Here is a 21158-nt window from a genome sequence, read left to right on the forward strand (position 1 = left end):
TTGGATTATGATTTGAGTTCATTGAAAATGTGTTGATTTACCATGAGCTTCAGGAAATTGGGAATAATGTGGAATTATGTACATGTCGCATACAATTACAATATTTCATTCAATCATGTAGTATAGACGTATAAATCAATAATTTTATATTCAGGGTTCGGTTTGGTTCATGCGACCGATTTTAAGACGTATAGCGAAATGGATTAGTCCTCACTAACAAAGACATGGTTAGCTTTAAATATATAACTACAAAAATTCACCTTTGTAATGAAACTTTATCAATAGCCAAAAACGTTGGATGCCAACCCTAATAAAGGATCCAAGGCACTTGGAGCAAACTTCCTTGCAAAAAGATAGCAAATAGTTGATGGCTGATCATTATATAAGCAGGATTGACCTTCAAATATTCTCTTAAAGAAGCCATCAGTAATATCATCTTTCCCGAATGTCGCTGGATGAGCACCGCGCCTTGACCAGTCGGTCCAAGTAAGGGTCCTGTTCGCCAAGAGATGAGGCGATTGGATCGTCAGCATTGTCGGGAAATAGTGCTCATCGACATAACAACCGTGACGGCAGAATTTCTTGAACTTGGGATAATAAGTGATGTCTTTAATTATATCAATCGCAAGCTTTCGGTTGACTTCAAACCATTGAGACCCTTTACGCCATTGGCTAAGTGTGACCTCTGGTCGCATGCGTTTAATGTAGCGCCCTCTCCCATATGGTCCGGGTTCGTCGAACGAGCCCATAAAGCTGTGCTTTGATCTTGATATGTATGATAGATGATGCTAAAATTGACCAGGGGAATGCAAGACTCGGATAGGAGAATGAACCATTCATTTGAGATGTCGAGCAATGCATTGGCGAGGAGTCTCCTCTCTGCCTCGCACATACTCATCTTTCCCCACTCAACAATCTGCAAATAATTTTGAATAAATAATCAAATCATTTAAACAAAAGCCTTCAGGCAGCAAACAATCTGTAGTTTTCCCCTATAGAATTTCGTTTGTTGAAATACAATCATGTTTTAAATGACAAGTCGAACCAGTTATATATGTTGATCACTATGTTACTTGAATCCGAATACGAGTATCACATACAGATATGCATTCAACTCTACTATACCCAAATGTTTTCCGAAGTTTTGTATGTATTTGGAAGGCCTTTGGAGAGTCATATTCCCTTACTCATGTTCAAATATGTATCTGATAAGTGTTTTAGACCCTAAAAGATGCATTCACCCAGAATGCTGCTAGTTCATACTTACAACTAACCCTGTTCCTCTATCACATATATTTATTCGAAAATATTCAAGAAAAAAAATCAGATATTACTCGAACTTGGGTAAAAGAGTAGGACACAAGTAGTGTTGGATATGGATTTGTTTAGTTTTTTCAAAGATTTCCATGTATTTAGAAAATCTTTTAAAGATCATATCCAATATCCATGTCCGAGTATATTTCAAACACGGATACTTTAAAAAAATGAAGAGTCGAAATAATATACTACTATGAAATTGATACCTGACTAGGGATTTGTCTCCTGTAGAAAACTGATGATGGTAGATACCCACCAGTGTAGGATGGTAGTGCATGTATATATATGGAGTAAAGCCCTTCATGTCCCTTGAAGAATCTGTCCCAAAGAGGAGCCATTAGCAATGGCCCCTTGGTCAAGAACATGAAGGCAATTTTGGGGACTCTCTTGAAAGGATACTCCTTGATCCGAGGAACAAACGAAGCTCTCCATAGTAATTCCGTGTCATTCATATCATGCATCGAGTTTGAAGGAGGCCTAATGAAATTTTCCAAGGTATTAGCGGCATCTTCAAACCGAGGCTGAACAGGGGATGGTGCTTTAGCTGCTGCAATCTGCGGGATCATGGAAAATCGTACTGAATACGTACTGGTGATCGATAACCCGACGCCCATGATCAAAAACAACGAACAAAACACAAGGTTCCTCAAGGGAAAAGCCCTGGAGAGGCTCGTTTTGTTTGCAGAAACTGGTTCTTTACCTTCTTCCATGGCCACCAACCTTGGCTGCACCATAACCAAATTTCTGGGTTTTGTATCTCCCCTAAAACCAAACCAAGAAGCACCCTACTGGATCAAAAACTGAACCAGAAGATAACAAAGACAACTTTGAAACACTGTTGTATACAGAAAGGAGATATAAAAAACACAGCAAAACTCTTTTTGACAGGTGTGCAAGTGTGACTAGAAATTCGGTAGAATGAATGACTGTAAGTTCCTGCCGTGATTAGGACTTAGGAGAACATAAACGCAACGTGCGTACACGATGGTGAAGAGATTAGAGATGAAAAAAGAAGGGAACAAAGTTGTTAACGATACGACGGGGATGTGTTCTTTTTTGGTACAAGGTTTAATTTTAAAGGAGAAAGGAACTCTCTGAAGGGAACAAAGTTTTTAACGATACGACGGGGCTGTGTTCTTTTTTGGTAAAAGTTTTAATTTTAAAGGAGAAAGAAACTCTCTGAATAAACATGAGATGGATTCGTAATTCCGACTGTTTTTTGGTCATTGAAGGAGACGGACTTGTATGGGACTTTTCTTCGATGGCTTGACTTCAGCCTACCTCCAGTGTTTGCGTGTTCTATTAACTGGTTTAAAATAAGAGGGTAAACTAACTATTTAGTCACTAAGCCATAGGATATATTCTATTCTTATCACTAAATAAACAATTGTATTAATTAGGCCATTACTGTTTAATTTAAATTAATTTTAACCTATAAAAAAATAATTTTCATTAGGATGATAATAATCCATATTAATACATTCAATTAATTTAATCATAATTCTATATGATTAAAAAGGTTCTAAATTTATAAAATTTATTAATTTAGTCTCAAAATCAAACTAAACCAAATCGTTTGAAGTCCAAAACAACTCCTCCATCCTCTTCTCAACCACCACCAACAATCCATCCCCCCATCATCAGCTTATATGTCGACACCAATTTATTATTCCCGAGTATTTCTGTAGTTGCCTTCATCCAAACCTGCATCGTAACCGAGTAACTATTTGGAGCAGGTTTTGATGAAGGTAACGGCAAAGGTGCTCAAGTAATTATTTGGTGCAGGTTTTGATGAAGGTAACGGCAAAGGTGCTCGAGAACAACGGATTGAACTTGGCTTAGAAGCCGGTGATGGAGAACGGGTTTGTGGCAAAGGGGGTGAAGGAGTTGTTTTGTATTTAGATGATTTTGGTTTGACTTTGAGATTCAAATAATAAATTTTGTATATTTAGAGATTAATTCTATCAAATTATCTAATCAAGTTAAAATTAATAAAGTTTCTATTATTTTTGTTAAATTATCTAAAATTAGAACTAAACTAATTGAATGTGTAGTAAATATGAAGGACTAAAATTGTTATTATTCTAATAAAAAACATTATTGACAAATTTTGTTTGGTGATGAGAATAAAATCACTCCATAGTTTAGTGACAAAATAATCAAATATATATATATATATATATCAACAGATACCATTTTATGTTTAATCAACTCTAATTCCAGCTCCCGGACCACAATGTTGAATGATTGATAGAAGAGTAAATTTCAACTTTTTAGTGATGGGAATGATTCGGATACAAGCAATACAATGTTCAATCAACAGATACCAGTATCATCGTTTTCTTGAACCAAAAAGAGGCTACAAACTAAGAACAATGTAATGCTAATGAAGCCAGAAATGTTCTCAACATACTTCCAAAAATCCTACAATGCAGGATTCTAAAAGGTCCAGCCTCACTTCTCGGAAGAGTTGGGTCCTCGCTTCTTGCCGAAACCGACAACTGCCAAAACAGCAAACAAGCAAAACGGTCAGTCACAGGCTCGACATGATCAAAATTGCAGGAGGAAACACAAGCATAAGCCTTCTTCAAACAAGCAATTCTCAAAAGAATTAAAGATGAAGGACAATAGATGTATATGAACCCGATGATCGCTAGTCTTCTCTGGTTCATATAACATGAATGAAATTCGAGCTATTAGAATCGTAAAATGTTGTTTAGGAACTTATTTATATGATTATTGTGTTTATACAAACATATAATAATTCCAAAGAAGTAAATTCACTGGTTTGTTAATTGTTGTTTTTTTTTAATGTACTAATTCTATGATAAATTATATATTGATGAGATCGCTAATATTACTGAATTGGATAGAGCAATCTTAGTAACAATGACTGATAATTAATAGCAAAAATTCAGTGTCAAGGCACCATATTCAACTTGTTTGAGAATAAATTCATTCATGAAGGTAGGTTGAACATATGACATATAATCAACGTTAAAAGACAAAAGGAAACGAGTCAGACGAGCAAACAAGAACTAAATCACTAATAACTCTAATAGTTGGTCCAATAAACCAGCGATTTCATCATTGAAATGAGTCGTTACTATTAGAGGAACAATCAAAAGGATTAAGAACTAATCGAACTGGACTGAACAAAACCGATCAAATTCAATTAACAGCACAATTTGAACATTGTAAAGATCAGAAACAATAAATTTATAAACAACAAAAGGAGATAAACTAACCGGCGGTGACGAAACGGCGGTTGTACTGCATCCGCTTATAGGCTCGGCCTCTAGGCTTCTTCTTCTTGTCTTGCTTGGCTACTTTTGGAGTTTGCCCTCTGACTTTCCCTGCACGTGCCAACGATCCGTGGACCTTACCTGTAAACCAATCACCATCATCGATCAAAAAACAAAACAAAATAAAATAAAAATAATTGGAAAGAAAATGATATCATAAGCCTAGGGTTTACCCATTTTGTGATTGTAGCTGCTGCTCTGTAGTCTGATTACAGGTGGTGAGTGATAATGGCGACTTCCGCTCAGGGTTAGGGGTTTTTTTTTTTCCAGGTATTTATTAGAGAACAAAATGAATCGTCTTAAAAACCCATTTGGGCCTCTAAAGTGTAGCATACAGCTCGTTACACAGATTGCGTTGGGCTTTTTATAGTCTACAATCGTTTATAGTATTTCCATGTTTATTTATGATTTACGTCCGTAAATATTTTTAAAGATAATCATTTTTGATTAAGATTAAATTAGTCGATCAAATTAAATGAATTTATTTAAACAATTGATATGTGTCGTAACCGGTTTTCGTCCGGGCACGAAATTTTAAATACTTGGCGGGAAAAGTGATGTGAATAAATGGTTTTAAAAATAATTTGGAGTCGCCATCGGCCTTTTGGGTCAGGTAGGTCGAATACCTAAAAATTATCTTTTAAAAGTGTTTTTAAGAAAACATCAGTTAAAAGATGAACTGATCTGCGTTTATAACCAAAAATTCGTTCTTTTTATTAATAGAAAGGATTCGTGGTCGGTTACGTTTAGGGAAGGATTAACACCCCTACAACGCCCAAAATTGGTACTTTTTAATTATAAATTGTCTCTATTATTGGAAATTTAAAAATTCAAAGATATATTTAATTCATAATTCTGTTATTTCAAATAATTTTAAGAAAATATATTAATATACATAAATAAGATATTTATATATTTAGAAATATCAGAAAAGGGCTTCTAGGTACTTTAAAACAGCTCTTTTCTTCGATATAAATAAATAACTAAAAATATAATAATTTAATAATTTAAATAAAACTAAATTATAATTTTTTTATAATATTTAATTATTTAAAATACCAGAATAGAACATCCAGTTATATTAAGACTGTCATTTTCTTCGATATTAAAAATAAATAAACATTATTATTTAAACAAATATATATATATATATATATATATATATATATATATATATGACTAAGATTAAATAAAAATAAAATGAAATATAATAACTAAAGTATAATAATAGATATAAATTTGCAATTAGATAATAATCAAATAAAATAATTAAAATTATAACAATAAATTTAAAAAAAATAAATAAACTTATGGTACAAAAAAACTAATATATATCAGTAATTAAAATGTAAAATACCAAAATTAAAGGCTCTAATTCAAAATATTATGAAATTTATATAATATTAGTGTAATTTAATTTTAATTATTAACCAATGATTAAAATATAAATTATTAAAATCTGAGAGACTAAATCTGTTATTTACCATAAATATATACATTTACTGATAATGACTAAATTATAAATAAAATAAAATTAGAAGATCGAATTAAAAAGTATAGGAATTGATTTTAGTGACCAAAATAGAAATTTACAAAGCTAGGATGACTACGCGAGTGGTTTGACCGTGCGCGAAATTACAGATATACCCCTACCCAAAACGGCGTCGTTTGGGAGGAGTATATAAGACAAAATGGCTGGCCCATAGGGCCAGCATCCCTCATTTACTCTCTTCTTCGTCTCTCTCTAACTGAGAGAGTTTATAAAACTCTCTCGCCTCTCTCTAACTTCCTCTAACCAGAGGGAATTCCGGCAGTCGCCGGACACCGTACTCCGGTGTCGGTCTCCATCACCGGCCACCGTTAATGGTGGCCGGAAAATTACATATATACCTTAAATCGAAGCCATGCTTTCCCTAAAGCCAAATCCGAGGGTATTTTAACCTAGATCATTACCAAAATATGTAGATCTAAGGTTCTTTACCTTCGACCTTTCGGTTTCAAAGATGTAGGGAGGCTCTGATGACGGCAGTTCCCTTGGTAAGTCTCCTTTCCTCTTCTCCTTCTTTATTTGGTTGCTGTTGGGTGTTGATTTGCTCTCGTGTCTATAGTTCTTGCTCTGGTTGTTCGTATCTCTTTCTCTGTCTCTTTTTTTTTCTTTTCTGCTTTCTGTCCTCTCTCCCCCTTTTGTTTTGCAGGATCCGGTGGCTTTTATAGCCACCACCGAGCCATGCTAGGACCGATCTAGAGGGGGAAGTTCGGTGAGTCACCGAGCTATGTGGTGACTCACCCCATAGCCGTGACATGTGGGGAGCAGCTGGCCTTCTGGAGACTTCTGGCGAGGGCGGCGACAGCTAGAACGTCTGGAAGTAACGGCGGCAGCCACGTGGTTGTTCTGGAATCTTGGAGGCAGCTGGGGATCACTGGAAGCAGCGGTTGGGAGCTAGGGTTTGAAAACCTAGCTAAAACCCTAAATCAGTTTAGGGTTTCTATTTGGGTATGGGTCGATTCTGGTTGGGCCTGGGATTTGGGCTTGTAAACGGGCTTCCAGTTTTGTAATTTATTTATATAATAATAATAATAATATATATTAATAATAATAATAAAATTAATAATTTTAATTTTAATGAAAGTGAAAAATTAATGTCTTCAGCTGCCCCTCTTTGATCATTCTTGTGTTAACAAGAATAGAGCAAAGACGAAAAAGACAATAATTTTTCATTCGGCTTATTTTAAGTAATATGGAAATGTTGAAAACATCATGCACTAAAGGGCTTACAGATGATCCTAAGGTTTTGAAAACATCAAAAAGCTCCCGAAGGTTTTTTTGGAAACATCATGCACTGCAGGACTTACAGATGACCCTAAGGTTTTGAAAACATCAAAAAGCTCCCGAAGGCTTTTTGGAAACATCATGCACTGCAGGACTTACAGATGACCCTAAGGCTTTGAAAACATCAAAAAAAATCCCGAAGGCTTTTTGGAAACATCATGCACTGAAGGACTTACAGATGACCCTAAGGCTTTGAAAACATCAAAAAGCTCCCGAAGGCTTTTTGGAAACATCATGCACTGAAGGACTTACAGATGACCCTAAGGCTTTGAAAACATCAAAAAGATCCCGAAGGCTTTTTGGAAACATCATGCGCTGAAGGACTTACAGATGACCCTAAGGCTTTGAAAACATCAAAAAGCTCCCGAAGGCTTTTTGGAAACATCATGCACTGAAGGACGTACAGATGACCCTAAGGCTTTGAAAACATCAAAAAGATCCCGAAGGCTTTTTGGAAACATCATGCACTGAATGACTTACAGATGACCCTAAGGCTTTGAAAACATCAAAAAGATCCCGAAGGCTTTTTGGAAACATCATGCACTGAAGACTTACAGATGACCTAAGGCTTTGAAAACATCAAAAAGCTCCCGAAGGCTTTTTGGAAACATCATGCACTGAAGGACTTACAGATGACCCTAAGGCTTTGAAAACATCAAAAAGATCCCGAAGGCTTTTTGGAAACATCATGCACTGAAGGACTTACAGATGACCCTAAGGCTTTGAAAACATCAAAAAGATCCCGAAGGCTTTTTGGAAACATCATGCGCTGAAGGACTTACAGATGACCCTAAGGCTTTGAAAACATCAAAAAGCTCCCGAAGGCTTTTTGGAAACATCATGCACTGAAGGATTTACAGATGTGGGAAATAGTTTACTAAGTAAAAAAAAACTAAGGAAATCGTTTTCTTACTTTTCAACAATTTCATTTTTAGAAAAGATTGAATGAGAAACTATGGAAATTGTTTTCTCATTATTTTTCAAAATAACATGTTGATTGGGTAAAATGCCCCAATCTCTAGATAATGCTCATTTTTGTGGATTGCATCCATCTTCTTCAAATGTTTGCATAATTCCTGTATTTATGGTTTTGAATACATTCTTCGTGTAAGGTATTTTTTATCATGAATCTTCTTGTTCTTCTGAAGATCTGTAAAACTTCATGTTTGAATGCACTCAGATGTATCAATGTAATGTATTTTCTATTGTGTAAATGATATTCTTATGAATGCATGAATGTTGATGCAATCTTCATTTGACTTCAAAGTGGTGAACTAGGTATTCCTTCACTTCATCATTTACTTCCAGGGCCACCTCTGGATATCAGTGTAGAAACTTATGCTATCAAGCTTGCATTTCTGTAGAATCATCTGATCAACTTATATCTTTGCGTCTTCTTAACTTCATTTAAGTCTCAGAAGAAATGTTTCATTTATAGAACTCTTGCCGTAGTCAGAAGTATGACCCTGATGCCCCATTTTGTCTTGGATAAAACCAACTTTATTTGCTTGGACTTGTGTATAAATCCCATAAAGCTTTCATCTTTGAAAAGAGAATATATCATCTTTAAGAAGAGAATCTATAATCTTTGAAGAGTGTAGATGTAGATATGCCTGACTCAGCAGGGATTAATTAGGAGAGTAGAGTTTGTTCCAATTTAACTTTTGAAACACATCACAAGGAAGATTTATCCTAATTCCTTTCATGTCTCCACATCTAATCCAATCTCGAATACGGCAACTTGGACCATATCATGTCGAGATGTTTAACAACATCCTGTCGTTCAACATTAGTTGGTGCCATTAGTTTCTTGTTGTTAAAATTTCAGCTCTCCTTCTGTGGAAAGAAATCCTCATCATATCTCACTTTTAATCTTGAAGTTGAAGAAGACAGACTTCATCTTGGATCAATAAATGGAAACCATATGATTACAACATTTGTTCAACATCAGAATAGCAGGTTCGTAAAACATTTGAAAGCTCATTCATCCTCTCCTGTGGCTTCTGCTCAGATGTTCGTAAAACATTTGACCACACATTCATCCTTTCTTGTGGTTTCTGCTCAGACGTTCGTAAGACATTTGACAACACATTCATCCTTTCTTGTGGCTTCTGCCAAGATTTCTCAATCATTGAAGCTCTTTGTCTAATGTTCAAAGCTTTTGAATGAGGTCACAAGACCATTTGAGAACGAAACTCAGTGGGGATTCAAGTGTAATGTTGGTATGACCAAAAAGTTGGTCAAATTCACAAAATGTGCTGGTGTATTTTGAATAGGAGATACCAACAAATTTTGATATCATCTCTGGAAAAGGCAAATGTGATACTGATCATTCTTTCTTTCATAATGAGCATTGTAGAAAGTAGAAACACTTCAGCTATAGGATCAATGTACAGAAAGATATCCGTGGAATTCTTGCAGCTGGGGATGAAACACACATGATAAAACCAAAATAGATGAAAACTCAGTTCATCTTGGCTATCAATGATGATTCCAATAACAACGCGAATAAAAGAATGTAAGTGAGTCGAGTCTCCCTTTCCAATGTTATCAAGTAAGCAAAAACCGTTGTGAAAAATAGCTTCATAACCTCAACAGTATGGTTGAAACTAACTGACATGAATCTCAAAGAAATATTTTCAATTATCACCGACACAAAAAAGGTCAAATTCAGAGTTCGAGGTCTCGAGGAATTGATCCTTGGATCGAATGGTCTAAAAAGGGATCATCTTCTTTATTCATGCAACCATAATGTAGCTTAACAAAGAACACACTGTCATGTGACACATGGTTTAAGAAGATTGGGTATTTGAAACCATACTTACTGAATAAATATTTGTTCAACAACAGGACCCTAATGCAACTGCCTGGTGAACGAAGCAATTATGTGCAGTCAGATCGACTATCATTGTTTCACCATTTTCATTCTTCACACATTTCTGTCTCATTGGAAATATTTGTTCAAGTCAATGATCTTGACACAGGATGTTGTGGGCCTTCAGCATGCCCCAACATTGGCTAATACAAGTGTTCAAAATGCATCAACAGTTCTGATTCTGATTGAAATGGGCTTTCAGTATGCCCCAGCATTTTGTTGATAAATATTCAGAATATTTCAACATTTCTGATTCTGATTGAAAAGGGTTTTCAGCATGCCCCAGCATTTTGCTGATAAAGATGTTAAAAGTGTGCTCAACATTACTTCTTGTTGAGATGAGCCTTCAAAAATGCCCAAATATTTATACTGACGTGAGCCTTCAAAATGCCCCAATATTCTATTTCTGTTTGAAATGGGCTTTCAAGATGCCTTAATATTCTGCTTCTGATTCACTCTTAATGTCTGTTTGACTGAAATGTCATGATCCTCATTAGGTCCAATCTTGACAATGAACTATTGTAGGTACTTGTGGCTTTATTTGTGCCCCAAATATGTTTATCTTGAATATTCTCATTCTGGTGTCACTAAACAGTAGTATTGTCAAGTAACTGGAGGAAATCTCTTCATGTTGTTACAAACTTAAGAAGTACTCAATCATTCTGACAGAAACGTCTGAGATATGTGTTTTCTGAATGAGGTGACCATTTTCTATATCTGGAGGAGTCTAGTCAGACAGAGTAGTATAAATTGCTTGGTAATTCATTCCAGGCTGACACAGTGGCTTATCATCTCTCAATGAAGGCTATTTCTGGAATATACTTTTCTGTGGGAACATTAATTTATGCAAACAGTAATCTGATGCAATAGCAAGACTACATATACAGTGGTACAGGCTCTTGAAAAATCTACACCCATGCAACATATTGATTCTGATAACAACTCATCTGATTATGAAGCAATCTTTCAGGATGATTTCACAAGTATTGATAGTTCTTTCTGATACCGAGGAAATTCTGAATTCTGATTCTGATGAGGAGAGTAAATTGTTATACTTGACGAAAATGGGGTACTTAGAGGCTGAGGCTTCAGTAGCCATGGAGAGATGTGGTCCGTATTCATCAATTGCAGAGTTGACAGATTTTATATGTGCTGATCAAATGGTTAAGGCTGTTGACGTACTTCTTTCAGTAGAAGATAGGAATTCATTATGCAATTACCCCAATTACAAGTAAAGGCGAAACTTGGGCTATGATTTTTGAAAAGGAAGAAGTAGAGGAATCTTGAAAAGAAGCTTCTTAATGAAGACGATCATGCAGTTCACCTTTCAATTCCAATGATTGGTTCTAGGGTTCATACCAAACCAGATCAGATAACTCAAAGAACACTTCCAGAAGATGCTATTGGGTCTCCTTATTTCTACTATGAGAACGTGGCACTTGCTCAAGTTAATGTTTGGACTGGAATATCACAATACTTATTCAATGTAGAGCCAGAATTTTGTAGATTCGAAGCATTTTATACTGCTACACTGAAAAGGGCTATATTCATAATCTGCCAATTGAGAACAGATTTACTCTTATCATGTTTTCTCCACGCACTATACATGATATTTTTCCATTGACAAAGAAATGGTGCCTTCCTGGGATCCAAGAAAAAAGTTGAACTGTTTACAAACATGTACAAGAAGTGCTAAATTGACAGAAAGGAGCTGTAAGGTTTTTGAAGCTTATGACGATAAGCCACCTTCGAGTGTCTAGAAGTATATTCTTGATGGAATCTGGTATGGGTTAGAAGGAATAAAGTTACTCCACTTGAACCTGATGAGGTGGAAATGCTTCTAGATTTCCCTAAAAATCATACACGAGGAGCTGTTAGAGACACGTTTTCTGGTGATATCCATGTCCTGTCTCTTTTTTTTTTCTGGGATCAGTGATGTAAAGGCCGTCTTCTACTGTCTTGGCATATCTTTGAAAACAGATGTTCAAGAACTGAATGATGATCGGTTGGAGCAATTGATGAGTAGATTTGTCGAATTCGACCTTGTTGTCGGTGGCATCCAGCGTAACAACCTTACTGGAAGAAATAAACATTATCAGGATGAATTAGAAGATTTTTGTTGGTGCATTTTCTTGCAATGACTGCTACAGTGACTGTCTCTTCTGCTGCTCCAAAATATCCTACTCTTTTCGAATCATGGAACGATTTAATTGATGGTAAAACTGGTTATCTCAACTTTTGGAATTTTGTACGGCATACAAATGTAGAATTTGTTCCAATGTCTTATTCTGTGCCATATGTTCTCAAATTTGAATTCAGCAATCTTCTGAAGGACATAATGGATATAATCTTTTCAAGGAAATTGATCAGCATGGAAAAGGCAACAATGCTGTATCAAGACTTGAGTTAGCATCACGGTATAACCAGAGTGCAGGTAGTGACTTGTTCATGGCTCTATGATGTAATCTTCTAGAGAACATGAATTGATGGTCGGGGAAAATAATCTGTCTGGTGATGCTTATCGCCCTCAGCATGAGATAAACGATAATCTTTCTTTATGAGCTGCTAATAATGTCATAGGAGAGTGTCACAAGTTTAATTATCCATACTTTCTGGCTTCTTGGACCACTTGCCTTCAAAAATGTAAAGTGTTTCATCATTCTGGCCTCGTTCATTCTTTTTCTACAACAGAGGTAGAATAAGCAAAAAATGCTTTAAGGACCTTCCTCGTTTGAGACTGTCCTATTTGAAAATGTTTTTTTCTCCTTTCTTTATTGAAGAATGAAAGAATTTTGTAAAGTATTACCCCTTTCAGGTTCATAATATAATCAAATCATAAGCATGAATTCAAAGAATATCAAAAGAATCAACAACTCTGTAATGTTTGAGAATTATAATTCTTTGACAAGTATCGAGATTTGGTTTGATTTCAGGATGGCCTTCCTATTTTCTATGGTTACATCTATTTAAGATGTCACTCATCTCTCGCTCTTTGTGAACTTTGTCACATGTCTCACTTTGAGGACTTGTTATTTTAACCGGATGCGTACAAAATGACGCAACTAGGATTGCCAATCACTAGACCTTCTAGAATCCTTCTATTTCAATTCTCTGGAATCTTTCATTTAGACTCATCTAATCAAAGTAGTGCAAAAATATCGGTCTAAAAATGAAATTTCTGAGTGCTTGTGTGAAGTTGACTATAACAGGTGTTTCGTAACTCCCTTAGTCCATTTGTTAACACATTTGCCACTTTGGCTAGCTGAATTCAGCTTTATTGTATATAATAATATAATCACCTTTATCAGGTTAATTGAAACTTATCCATAAAGCCGGGGCTATTAACCAATTGCTCTATAGGGACAGCTTTATTAATAATATAATGGGTTGGCTGAATATTATCCATAAAGCCGGGGCGATTAACCATTTGCTCTAGTGGGACAACTCAAACTTTATTGTATATAATAATATAACATGGCTATCCAAATCCAATTTCTTAAGTTTGTTAAGAAGAACATGTTATAGTCTAAGTGTTTTGGTGGAATTCAGAAAATCTCTTTGTTAGAGTTCAATTCTCAAGCAACTGACTTAAACTAGATTTACCTATTTGTGAAGATTACGTTCATCATTGAACGCCATCAATAGAAAAATACTCTAGTCGGTTTTATAATGTAATACACCAATGATGCCCCTTGTTGTACGCTCCTATATATAAATACCAAGCCTTTTTGTAATTCCTTTCAATAGGAGTAGGCTATCTCATATTTGTAATATGATAGTATTTGGGTGTATTTCTTCTGAGGTAAGGTCAATGGTCCTTGTTTTTCTGGTTTTCAATCCTGATATTCTGTCAAAGATTATAACTCTAATCATGAAGAACTTTTTAATCCAGTTGATATTCAAAGAACTGCAAGATTACAAAATTGATTCAATGCTCATAACCTTAATAAGCAACACAAATTTATTTATTGCACAAAAGGTGTAGAAAGGAACAAAAACAAGTTCAAACAAGATGCTGAAAATAGAAAGTACTACAGTGGTAGATAACACTTCCACTTGTTTATGCATCATGCCTCATTATTCCTATAATGTTGGGTATGTAATAGGATCAGGGTTCTTTTCTTCATTTGCCCGCCATTTCTTGATCATTTCTTGTGTCAAAAACCCTTTGTCAACAAGCATCTCAATTTCTTTTAACAGTGGCCTGCAATTGCCTGTAGAATGCCCCTTTACCCCCAAGTGGAAATTACAAACATTATCTTGATCATAGCTATGAGCAGAAGGGTTTGATGTCACTTTAGTTGGTCTTGGTGTGATGTATTGACCTTTAACCAAATGAGGATACAAGTCTGAAATGGAAGTTTGGAACACTTCCAAAGTTTTTCTTGATCGCATGATTTTCTTTGGTCGATTCGAACAGTTACTTGCTCTTTTTCTTTTGCAATTGCGAGGACTCTGGATGCGATATTCATTCATATGATCAGCTTTCGCTTTTTTATCCGTTGGGCTCTTGGATGTGACTTTTGAGTTTTCTTCATTGTTATATTTTCAATTAAATCTCCACTTGTCACAAGATTCTCGAATTCCTTTGTCGGATTTGCCTGCATTAACTCGAAGAAAGGCGCTGGAAGGGAATCACGAAACATACGTGATATCTCTTCTTCTAACATGAGAGGTTGAACTTGTGCTGCCACTCTTCTCCATCTTAAGGCATATTTTGAAATCTTTCTTGGTTTTCTTCTTTACTCTTCGAAGATCCATACGTGTTGGAGCTAAGCCTTTAACATACCGATATTGTCCCAAAAATGCATCAGCTAGATATACCCATCTCTTGATCTGTTCTTGGGTCAACTGATTGTACCAGACTACTGTTGGGCCAATAAGACTGTCATGGAAAGAGTGAATTAATAGATCATCAGAACTCAAATATCCTTCCATTTTTCTACAAAACATTCTCAAATGAATTAAGGGACAACTGGTGCCATCATATTTTTTCAAAATTTGGCATTTTGAATTCATGGGGAATAATCAAGTCTGGAACCAAGCTGAGTTCTCTTGCTTCTAGTTCTTTGTGGAAAGTATAAACACATTTTATATTTCTGATTGCTTCATCCATCCTCTTGAATCTTTCCTCATATTGTGAATAATGAACTAGGCTATTCTTTGGGTTCAAGTGGGATGCCCCAGAGTATATCCTTCTTGACTCTTCATTCTGATAGCATGGTTTTTCTTTAGCAGTTATCTCTTCTTTATCAGATTCCATTCCCTGAATAATTTGATCTGATCCATCTGGTACTGAATCTGACGTTTCTTTCCTTGTATCCCGAGGTAACCCTATCAATTTTCTGGCCACTTATCTTGTAGTCCCTCATAAGATTGCTCCATTGTTTTCATGATGATGGTACAGTAAAATAAATGAATGATCTTGGTTTTTAGTGTTACAGAAACCTTTCATGAATTATTTATATGTTTTTATAATTAAAGTACATAACAGTACTTAAATAAAAATGTGAAAAATGCATAAATGGAAAAATAAGAATGCAAAATATGCAATTCAAAGGCAAACATAAAAGTATGAATGAAAATGAAAAATGCAAAGATGTAAAATGAAAATGCATGTATGAAAAGATGTTTCTCAAGAGTGATCATCTTAGAACAGATTTCATTGAACACAAAAGTTTCGGTACATCAAACAAAACTTTTACATGTAAGGGACAACTTTTACTCCTAATTTCTCTATTTCACTTAAAAGCCAAACTAACTTCTACTCATACTCAGGTGTGGAGTTATCCATCTGCTTTAATTCTCTTGTGAAGCCAGCTAAGTCCACCAGTTTATGAACCATATTGTTTGCTTGAGCAGCAGCTTCATTCATGACATTATCTTTTTCCTTTATCCTTTGTGTCAATTCTCGAAGTTGTAAACAATGTTGTTCATTTTTTCTTGTGAGAGAATCTTTGTGTTCAAAAAGTTCTCGTACAAGATCTCCATAATCATCTAAACATTTCTTCAATGTCTTGTTCTTGGCCATAGTGGCTTTTAATTCAGTATCGATCTCATGCTGATGAATCTGATATGATGCTTCCATGTTGGTCATTGCACTATTTAACCTTTGATTTTCGACTTGATATCTTTTCAATTCACTAACAGACGTATTGCATCTTTCTTCTGCAACTCGTGAATTATGATAAGACTTCTTGGCTCGTCCTTCATGTATGTTACAATTCTTCTTTAGTTTGGTGACCCCTGTTATCCACTCTTCTGGGGTGTTCCCTATACTAGATTTTGAAAGGCTTGACTGACCTTCTGGAAATCTTCATGTATGGTTTCCATTTTGGTGCTCAATTTATCGTTTTCAATCTTTAAATGATGTATTTGAGCTTCAAACCTCAGCAAATCTTCTTCTTTCTGGGCGCCCCTTCTAATATTCTTACCTTTGAAGACTTTTGGTATTAATCTAACAAGACTCTCGGTTACCAAACTAGGTCGATCATTTACCATAAATTGTAAGGTTCCATGATCCAAAAGACTTTGGACTCGACGTTTGAAGGCAAGACAATTCTCGATGGTATGTCCTTGAGCTCCGGCATGATATTCACAATGAACGTTGATGTCATACCAATTTGGATACGGAGGTTGGAACGGTTTTATATAATATGGATCAACTTCTCGTGCTTCAAGTAGCTTCTCATACAACTCTTTATATGATATGGGGATAGCATCAAAATGATAACCACCTTTTGTTTTGGATTGAACCTGAGTTTTAGACGTCGGGAGCAGACCAAACTTTGATGATTTCTGATTACATGATTTCTTCTCATCTCTGGGAGCTTTTACAGTGGTCAAAATTTCTTTAATATCTCCATACGATTTATGAATACAAATGATGATTGTCTGCAACTTCTCAAATTGGTTAGGATCAAAAGGCCCTTGCATATATGAAATTACAGAATTATTTTCATTAAGCTTTCTCTCTTTCTGTGCATGAATCTCTTCTCTTTTGGCCAAAACAGATATTCTATCCATCATCTTGGACATCTGCTCTCTTATTTCTCGTATCTCCTTTTTCTCTTCAATGGGCATACGATCTTTGGGTGCATAGCTCTTCTTATCTTCAGAGTTCCCTCAGGACGTCTTTTCTTGGCCGCATCATATTTTGTTTGATCATAGAACTTTTTGTCCATTTACGATTTCTTTCCAATATGATGAACAATCTTTCAAGTCAACACCTTTTGATTATGCCATGATCATGCAATGCAAACAAAAGAAATCAATATGAACAGATTAGAGCAATGTAACATGCATGAAAAAAAAATAGAATAGTTAGTACCAACTAATGGAAAAAAATCTATTTATCAAGTTATAAATCTTAACCTCATGCTTTCTAGTTCCATGCTTTATTTGGAAAATTTAACCTAACCGCATGATTTCTAGTTCGCATGCATTTATTTCGGAAAAAGAAAAGGAAATAAAATAAATTAAAAGCTAGAGCTTATTTCTCCTTTGTGTATACCTACTGACAAAATTTCGGCATGGTCTCAGATTGGGAGAATTTCTAGGGTTTACTATATGCAGGTTTTCAGTTCTAGGAGTAAAAGTACTCGAACTGTCCTTGTTGATGCCCCCTTGGGCTGTCAACCCTCAATCCTAGTCCATTACAGACTTAAACGGATCGAGTTCAATTCGAGGGGACACATTTCTCTATACCTGACACGGAGAATAAATTCTCACGAAGACATAGAGCATATGAACCCCAAAAGTTACTTGCTAGGTCTGACACGGAGAATAAATTCTCACGAAGACGTCGCTTTCACTCCCACTTAAAAGGGACAAACTCAATTATAGAGCTTTATGTTATACAATGCAAGTGTTGTGTGTGAGGAGAAATGTTCAAACCTCTAACAGATAAATAAAATAATTAATACCTGAATAAAAAAAAACAATATTAATATAAAAATAATAAATAATAAAAATTTGAAAGAAAAGAATTAAAAATTAAATAAATAAATTTTTAATTTCTAATTAATAGAGACAATTTATAATTGATTTTAAAGTTTGACAGTCCCCACCGGAGTCGCCAAGCTGTCGTAACCGGTTTTCGTCCGGGCACGAAATTTTAAATACTTGGCGGGAAAAGTGATGTGAATAAATGGTTTTAAAAATAATTTGGAGTCGCCATCGGCCTTTTGGGTCAGGTAGGTCGAATACCTAAAAATTATCTTTTAAAAGCGTTTTTAAGAAAACATCAGTTAAAAGATGAACTGATCTGCGTTTATAACCAAAAATTCGTTCTTTTTATTAATAGAAAGGGATTCGTGGTCGATTACGTTTAGGGAAGGATTAACACCCCTACAACGCCCAAAATTGGTACTTTTTAATTATAAATTGTCTCTATTATTGGAAATTTAAAAATTCAAAGATATATTTAATTCATAATTCTGTTATTTCAAATAATTTTAATAATATATATTAATATACATAAATAAGATATTTATATATTTAGAAATATCAGAAAAGGGCTTCTAGGTACTTTAAGACAGCTCTTTTCTTCAATATAAATAAATAACTAAAAATATAATAATTTAATAATTTAAATAAAACTAAATTATAATTTTTTATAATATTTAATTATTTAAAATACCAGAATAGAACATCCAGTTATATTAAGACTGTCATTTTCTTCGATATTAAAAATAAATAAACATTATTATTTAAACAAATATATATATATATATATATATATGACTAAGATTAAATAAAAATAAAATGAAATATAATAACTAAAGTATAATAATAGATATAAATTTGCAATTAGATAATAATCAAATAAAATAATTAAAATTATAACAATAAATTTAAAAAAATAAATAAACTTATGGTACAAAAAAACTAATATATATCAGTAATTAAAATGTAAAATACCAAAATTAAAGGCTCTAATTCAAAATATTATGAAATTTATATAATATTAGTGTAATTTAATTTTAATTATTAACCAATGATTAAAATATAAATTATTAAAATCTGAGAGACTAAATCTGTTATTTACCATAAATATATACATTTACTGATAATGACTAAATTATAAATAAAATAAAATTAGAAGATCGAATTAAAAAGTATAGGAATTGATTTTAGTGACCAAGATAGAAATTTACAAAGCTAGGATGACTACGCGAGTGGTTTGACCCGTGCGCGAAATTATAGATATACCCCTACCCAAAACGGCGTCGTTTGGGAGGGGTATATAAGACCAAATGGCTGGCCCATAGGGCCAGCATCCCTCATTTCCTCTCTTCTTCGTCTCTCTCTAACTGAGAGAGTTTATAAAACTCTCTCGTCTCTCTCTAACTTCCTCTAACCAGAGGGAATTCCGGCAGTCGCCGGACACCGTACTCTGGTGTCGGTCTCCACCGCCGGCCACCGTTAATGGTGGCCGGAAAATTACATATATACCTTAAATCGAAGCCCTGCTTTCCCTAAAGCCAAATCCGAGGGTATTTTAACCTAGATCATTACCAAAATATGTAGATCTAAGGTTCTTTACCTTCGACCTTTCGGTTTCAAAGATGTAGGGAGGCTCTGATGACGGCAGTTCCCTTGGTAAGTCTCCTTTCCTCTTCTCCTTCTTTATTTGGTTGCTGTTGGGTGTTGATTTGCTCTCGTGTCTGTAGTTCTTGCTCTGGTTGTTCGTATCTCTTTCTCTGTCTTTTTTTTTTTTTTTTTTTCTGTCCTCTCTCCCCCTTTTGTTTTGCAGGATCCGGTGGCTTTTATAGCCACCACCAAGCCATGCTAGGACCGGTCTAGAGGGGGAAGTTCGGTGAGTCACCGAGCTATGTGGTGACTCACCCCATAGCCGTGACATGTGGGGAGCAGCTGGCCTTCTGGAGACTTCTGGCGAGGGCGGCGGCAGCTGGAACGTCTGGAAGCAACGGCGGCAGCCACGTGGTTGTTCTGGAATCTTGGAGGCGGCTGGGGATCACGGAAGCAGCGGCTGGGAGCTAGGGTTTGAAAACCCTAGCTAAAACCCTAAATCAGTTTAGGGTTTCCATTTGGGTATGGGTCGATTCTGGTTTGGCCTGGGATTTGGGCTTGTAAACGGGCTTTCAGTTTTGTAATTTATTTATATAATAATAATAATATATATAATAATAATAATAAAATTAATAATTTTAATTTTAATGAAAGTGAAAAATTAATGTCTTCAATATGTTCCCTCACACTCCCCATATTGAATGTGTGTGCCTATTGGAGCTTTGTTGATACTAGCTTTCACTTGTGGGTACCTGTAATTCTTTATTTTATGACAAGAATTCTGATTAATTACATCACTTCTTGTTATACTATTGTAAATTATATTTCCGAAAATATAATATCTCCGCTATCCTATTAAGATTACCTCCAAATAAACTCGTTGGAGATCAAGAATATGAGATTCATTGGTATATAAACTTGAGAGATTTGTCAAGATGATAGTCGATGATTGTATTTATATAACCATTGACAAAGTTTATACATACCAATAATAACCTTAAACTTCACACAAACAAGCAAAAAGGAATCAATATATAAACATCAATGATAGGTAGGAGGAAATGATTTTTTTTTTCTGGGGTTACTTCTACTTGAAGTATTCTCCTGACAGTTTTCCTTTATATATTTCCTTGTTAATATTATCGATTAACAATTGAGTTATTATCGATTGTATCTCTTCACTCAAGTTAGAAAGGGTGAACTACAACTTAATCTCTTGTCCCATCAACACTTCTACTAATACAATTTTGTCTTGCAATTCTTTTGGGTTTTTGTGGTTTGATTTTACAATTTGGAT

The 21158-nt window shown here is 34.9% G+C and overlaps 1 protein-coding gene and 1 pseudogene across 1 annotated transcript; both read right to left on the reverse strand.

The window, feature by feature from the left end:
• Positions 1-162: 162 nt before the first annotated feature.
• Positions 163-2435, reverse strand: LOC120154627 (annotated as a pseudogene).
• Positions 2436-3566: 1131 nt separating this feature from the next.
• LOC120154628 (40S ribosomal protein S30) lies at positions 3567-4879 on the reverse strand. The gene is made up of 3 exons (XM_039166311.1): positions 4796-4879; positions 4566-4703; positions 3567-3818 (listed from the first exon to the last, which is right to left on the reverse strand). The coding sequence occupies exons 1-3, from the start codon at positions 4797-4799 to the stop codon at positions 3772-3774; spliced, it is 189 nt and encodes a 62-aa protein (XP_039022242.1). The 5' UTR covers positions 4800-4879; the 3' UTR covers positions 3567-3771.
• Between the last annotated feature and the right edge of the window lie 16279 nt (positions 4880-21158).

The sequence above is a fragment of the Hibiscus syriacus genome, unplaced genomic scaffold, assembly GCF_006381635.1.
Source record: "Hibiscus syriacus cultivar Baekdansim isolate YM2019G1 unplaced genomic scaffold, ASM638163v2 tig00111137_pilon, whole genome shotgun sequence".
NCBI lineage: Eukaryota > Viridiplantae > Streptophyta > Magnoliopsida > Malvales > Malvaceae > Hibiscus > Hibiscus syriacus.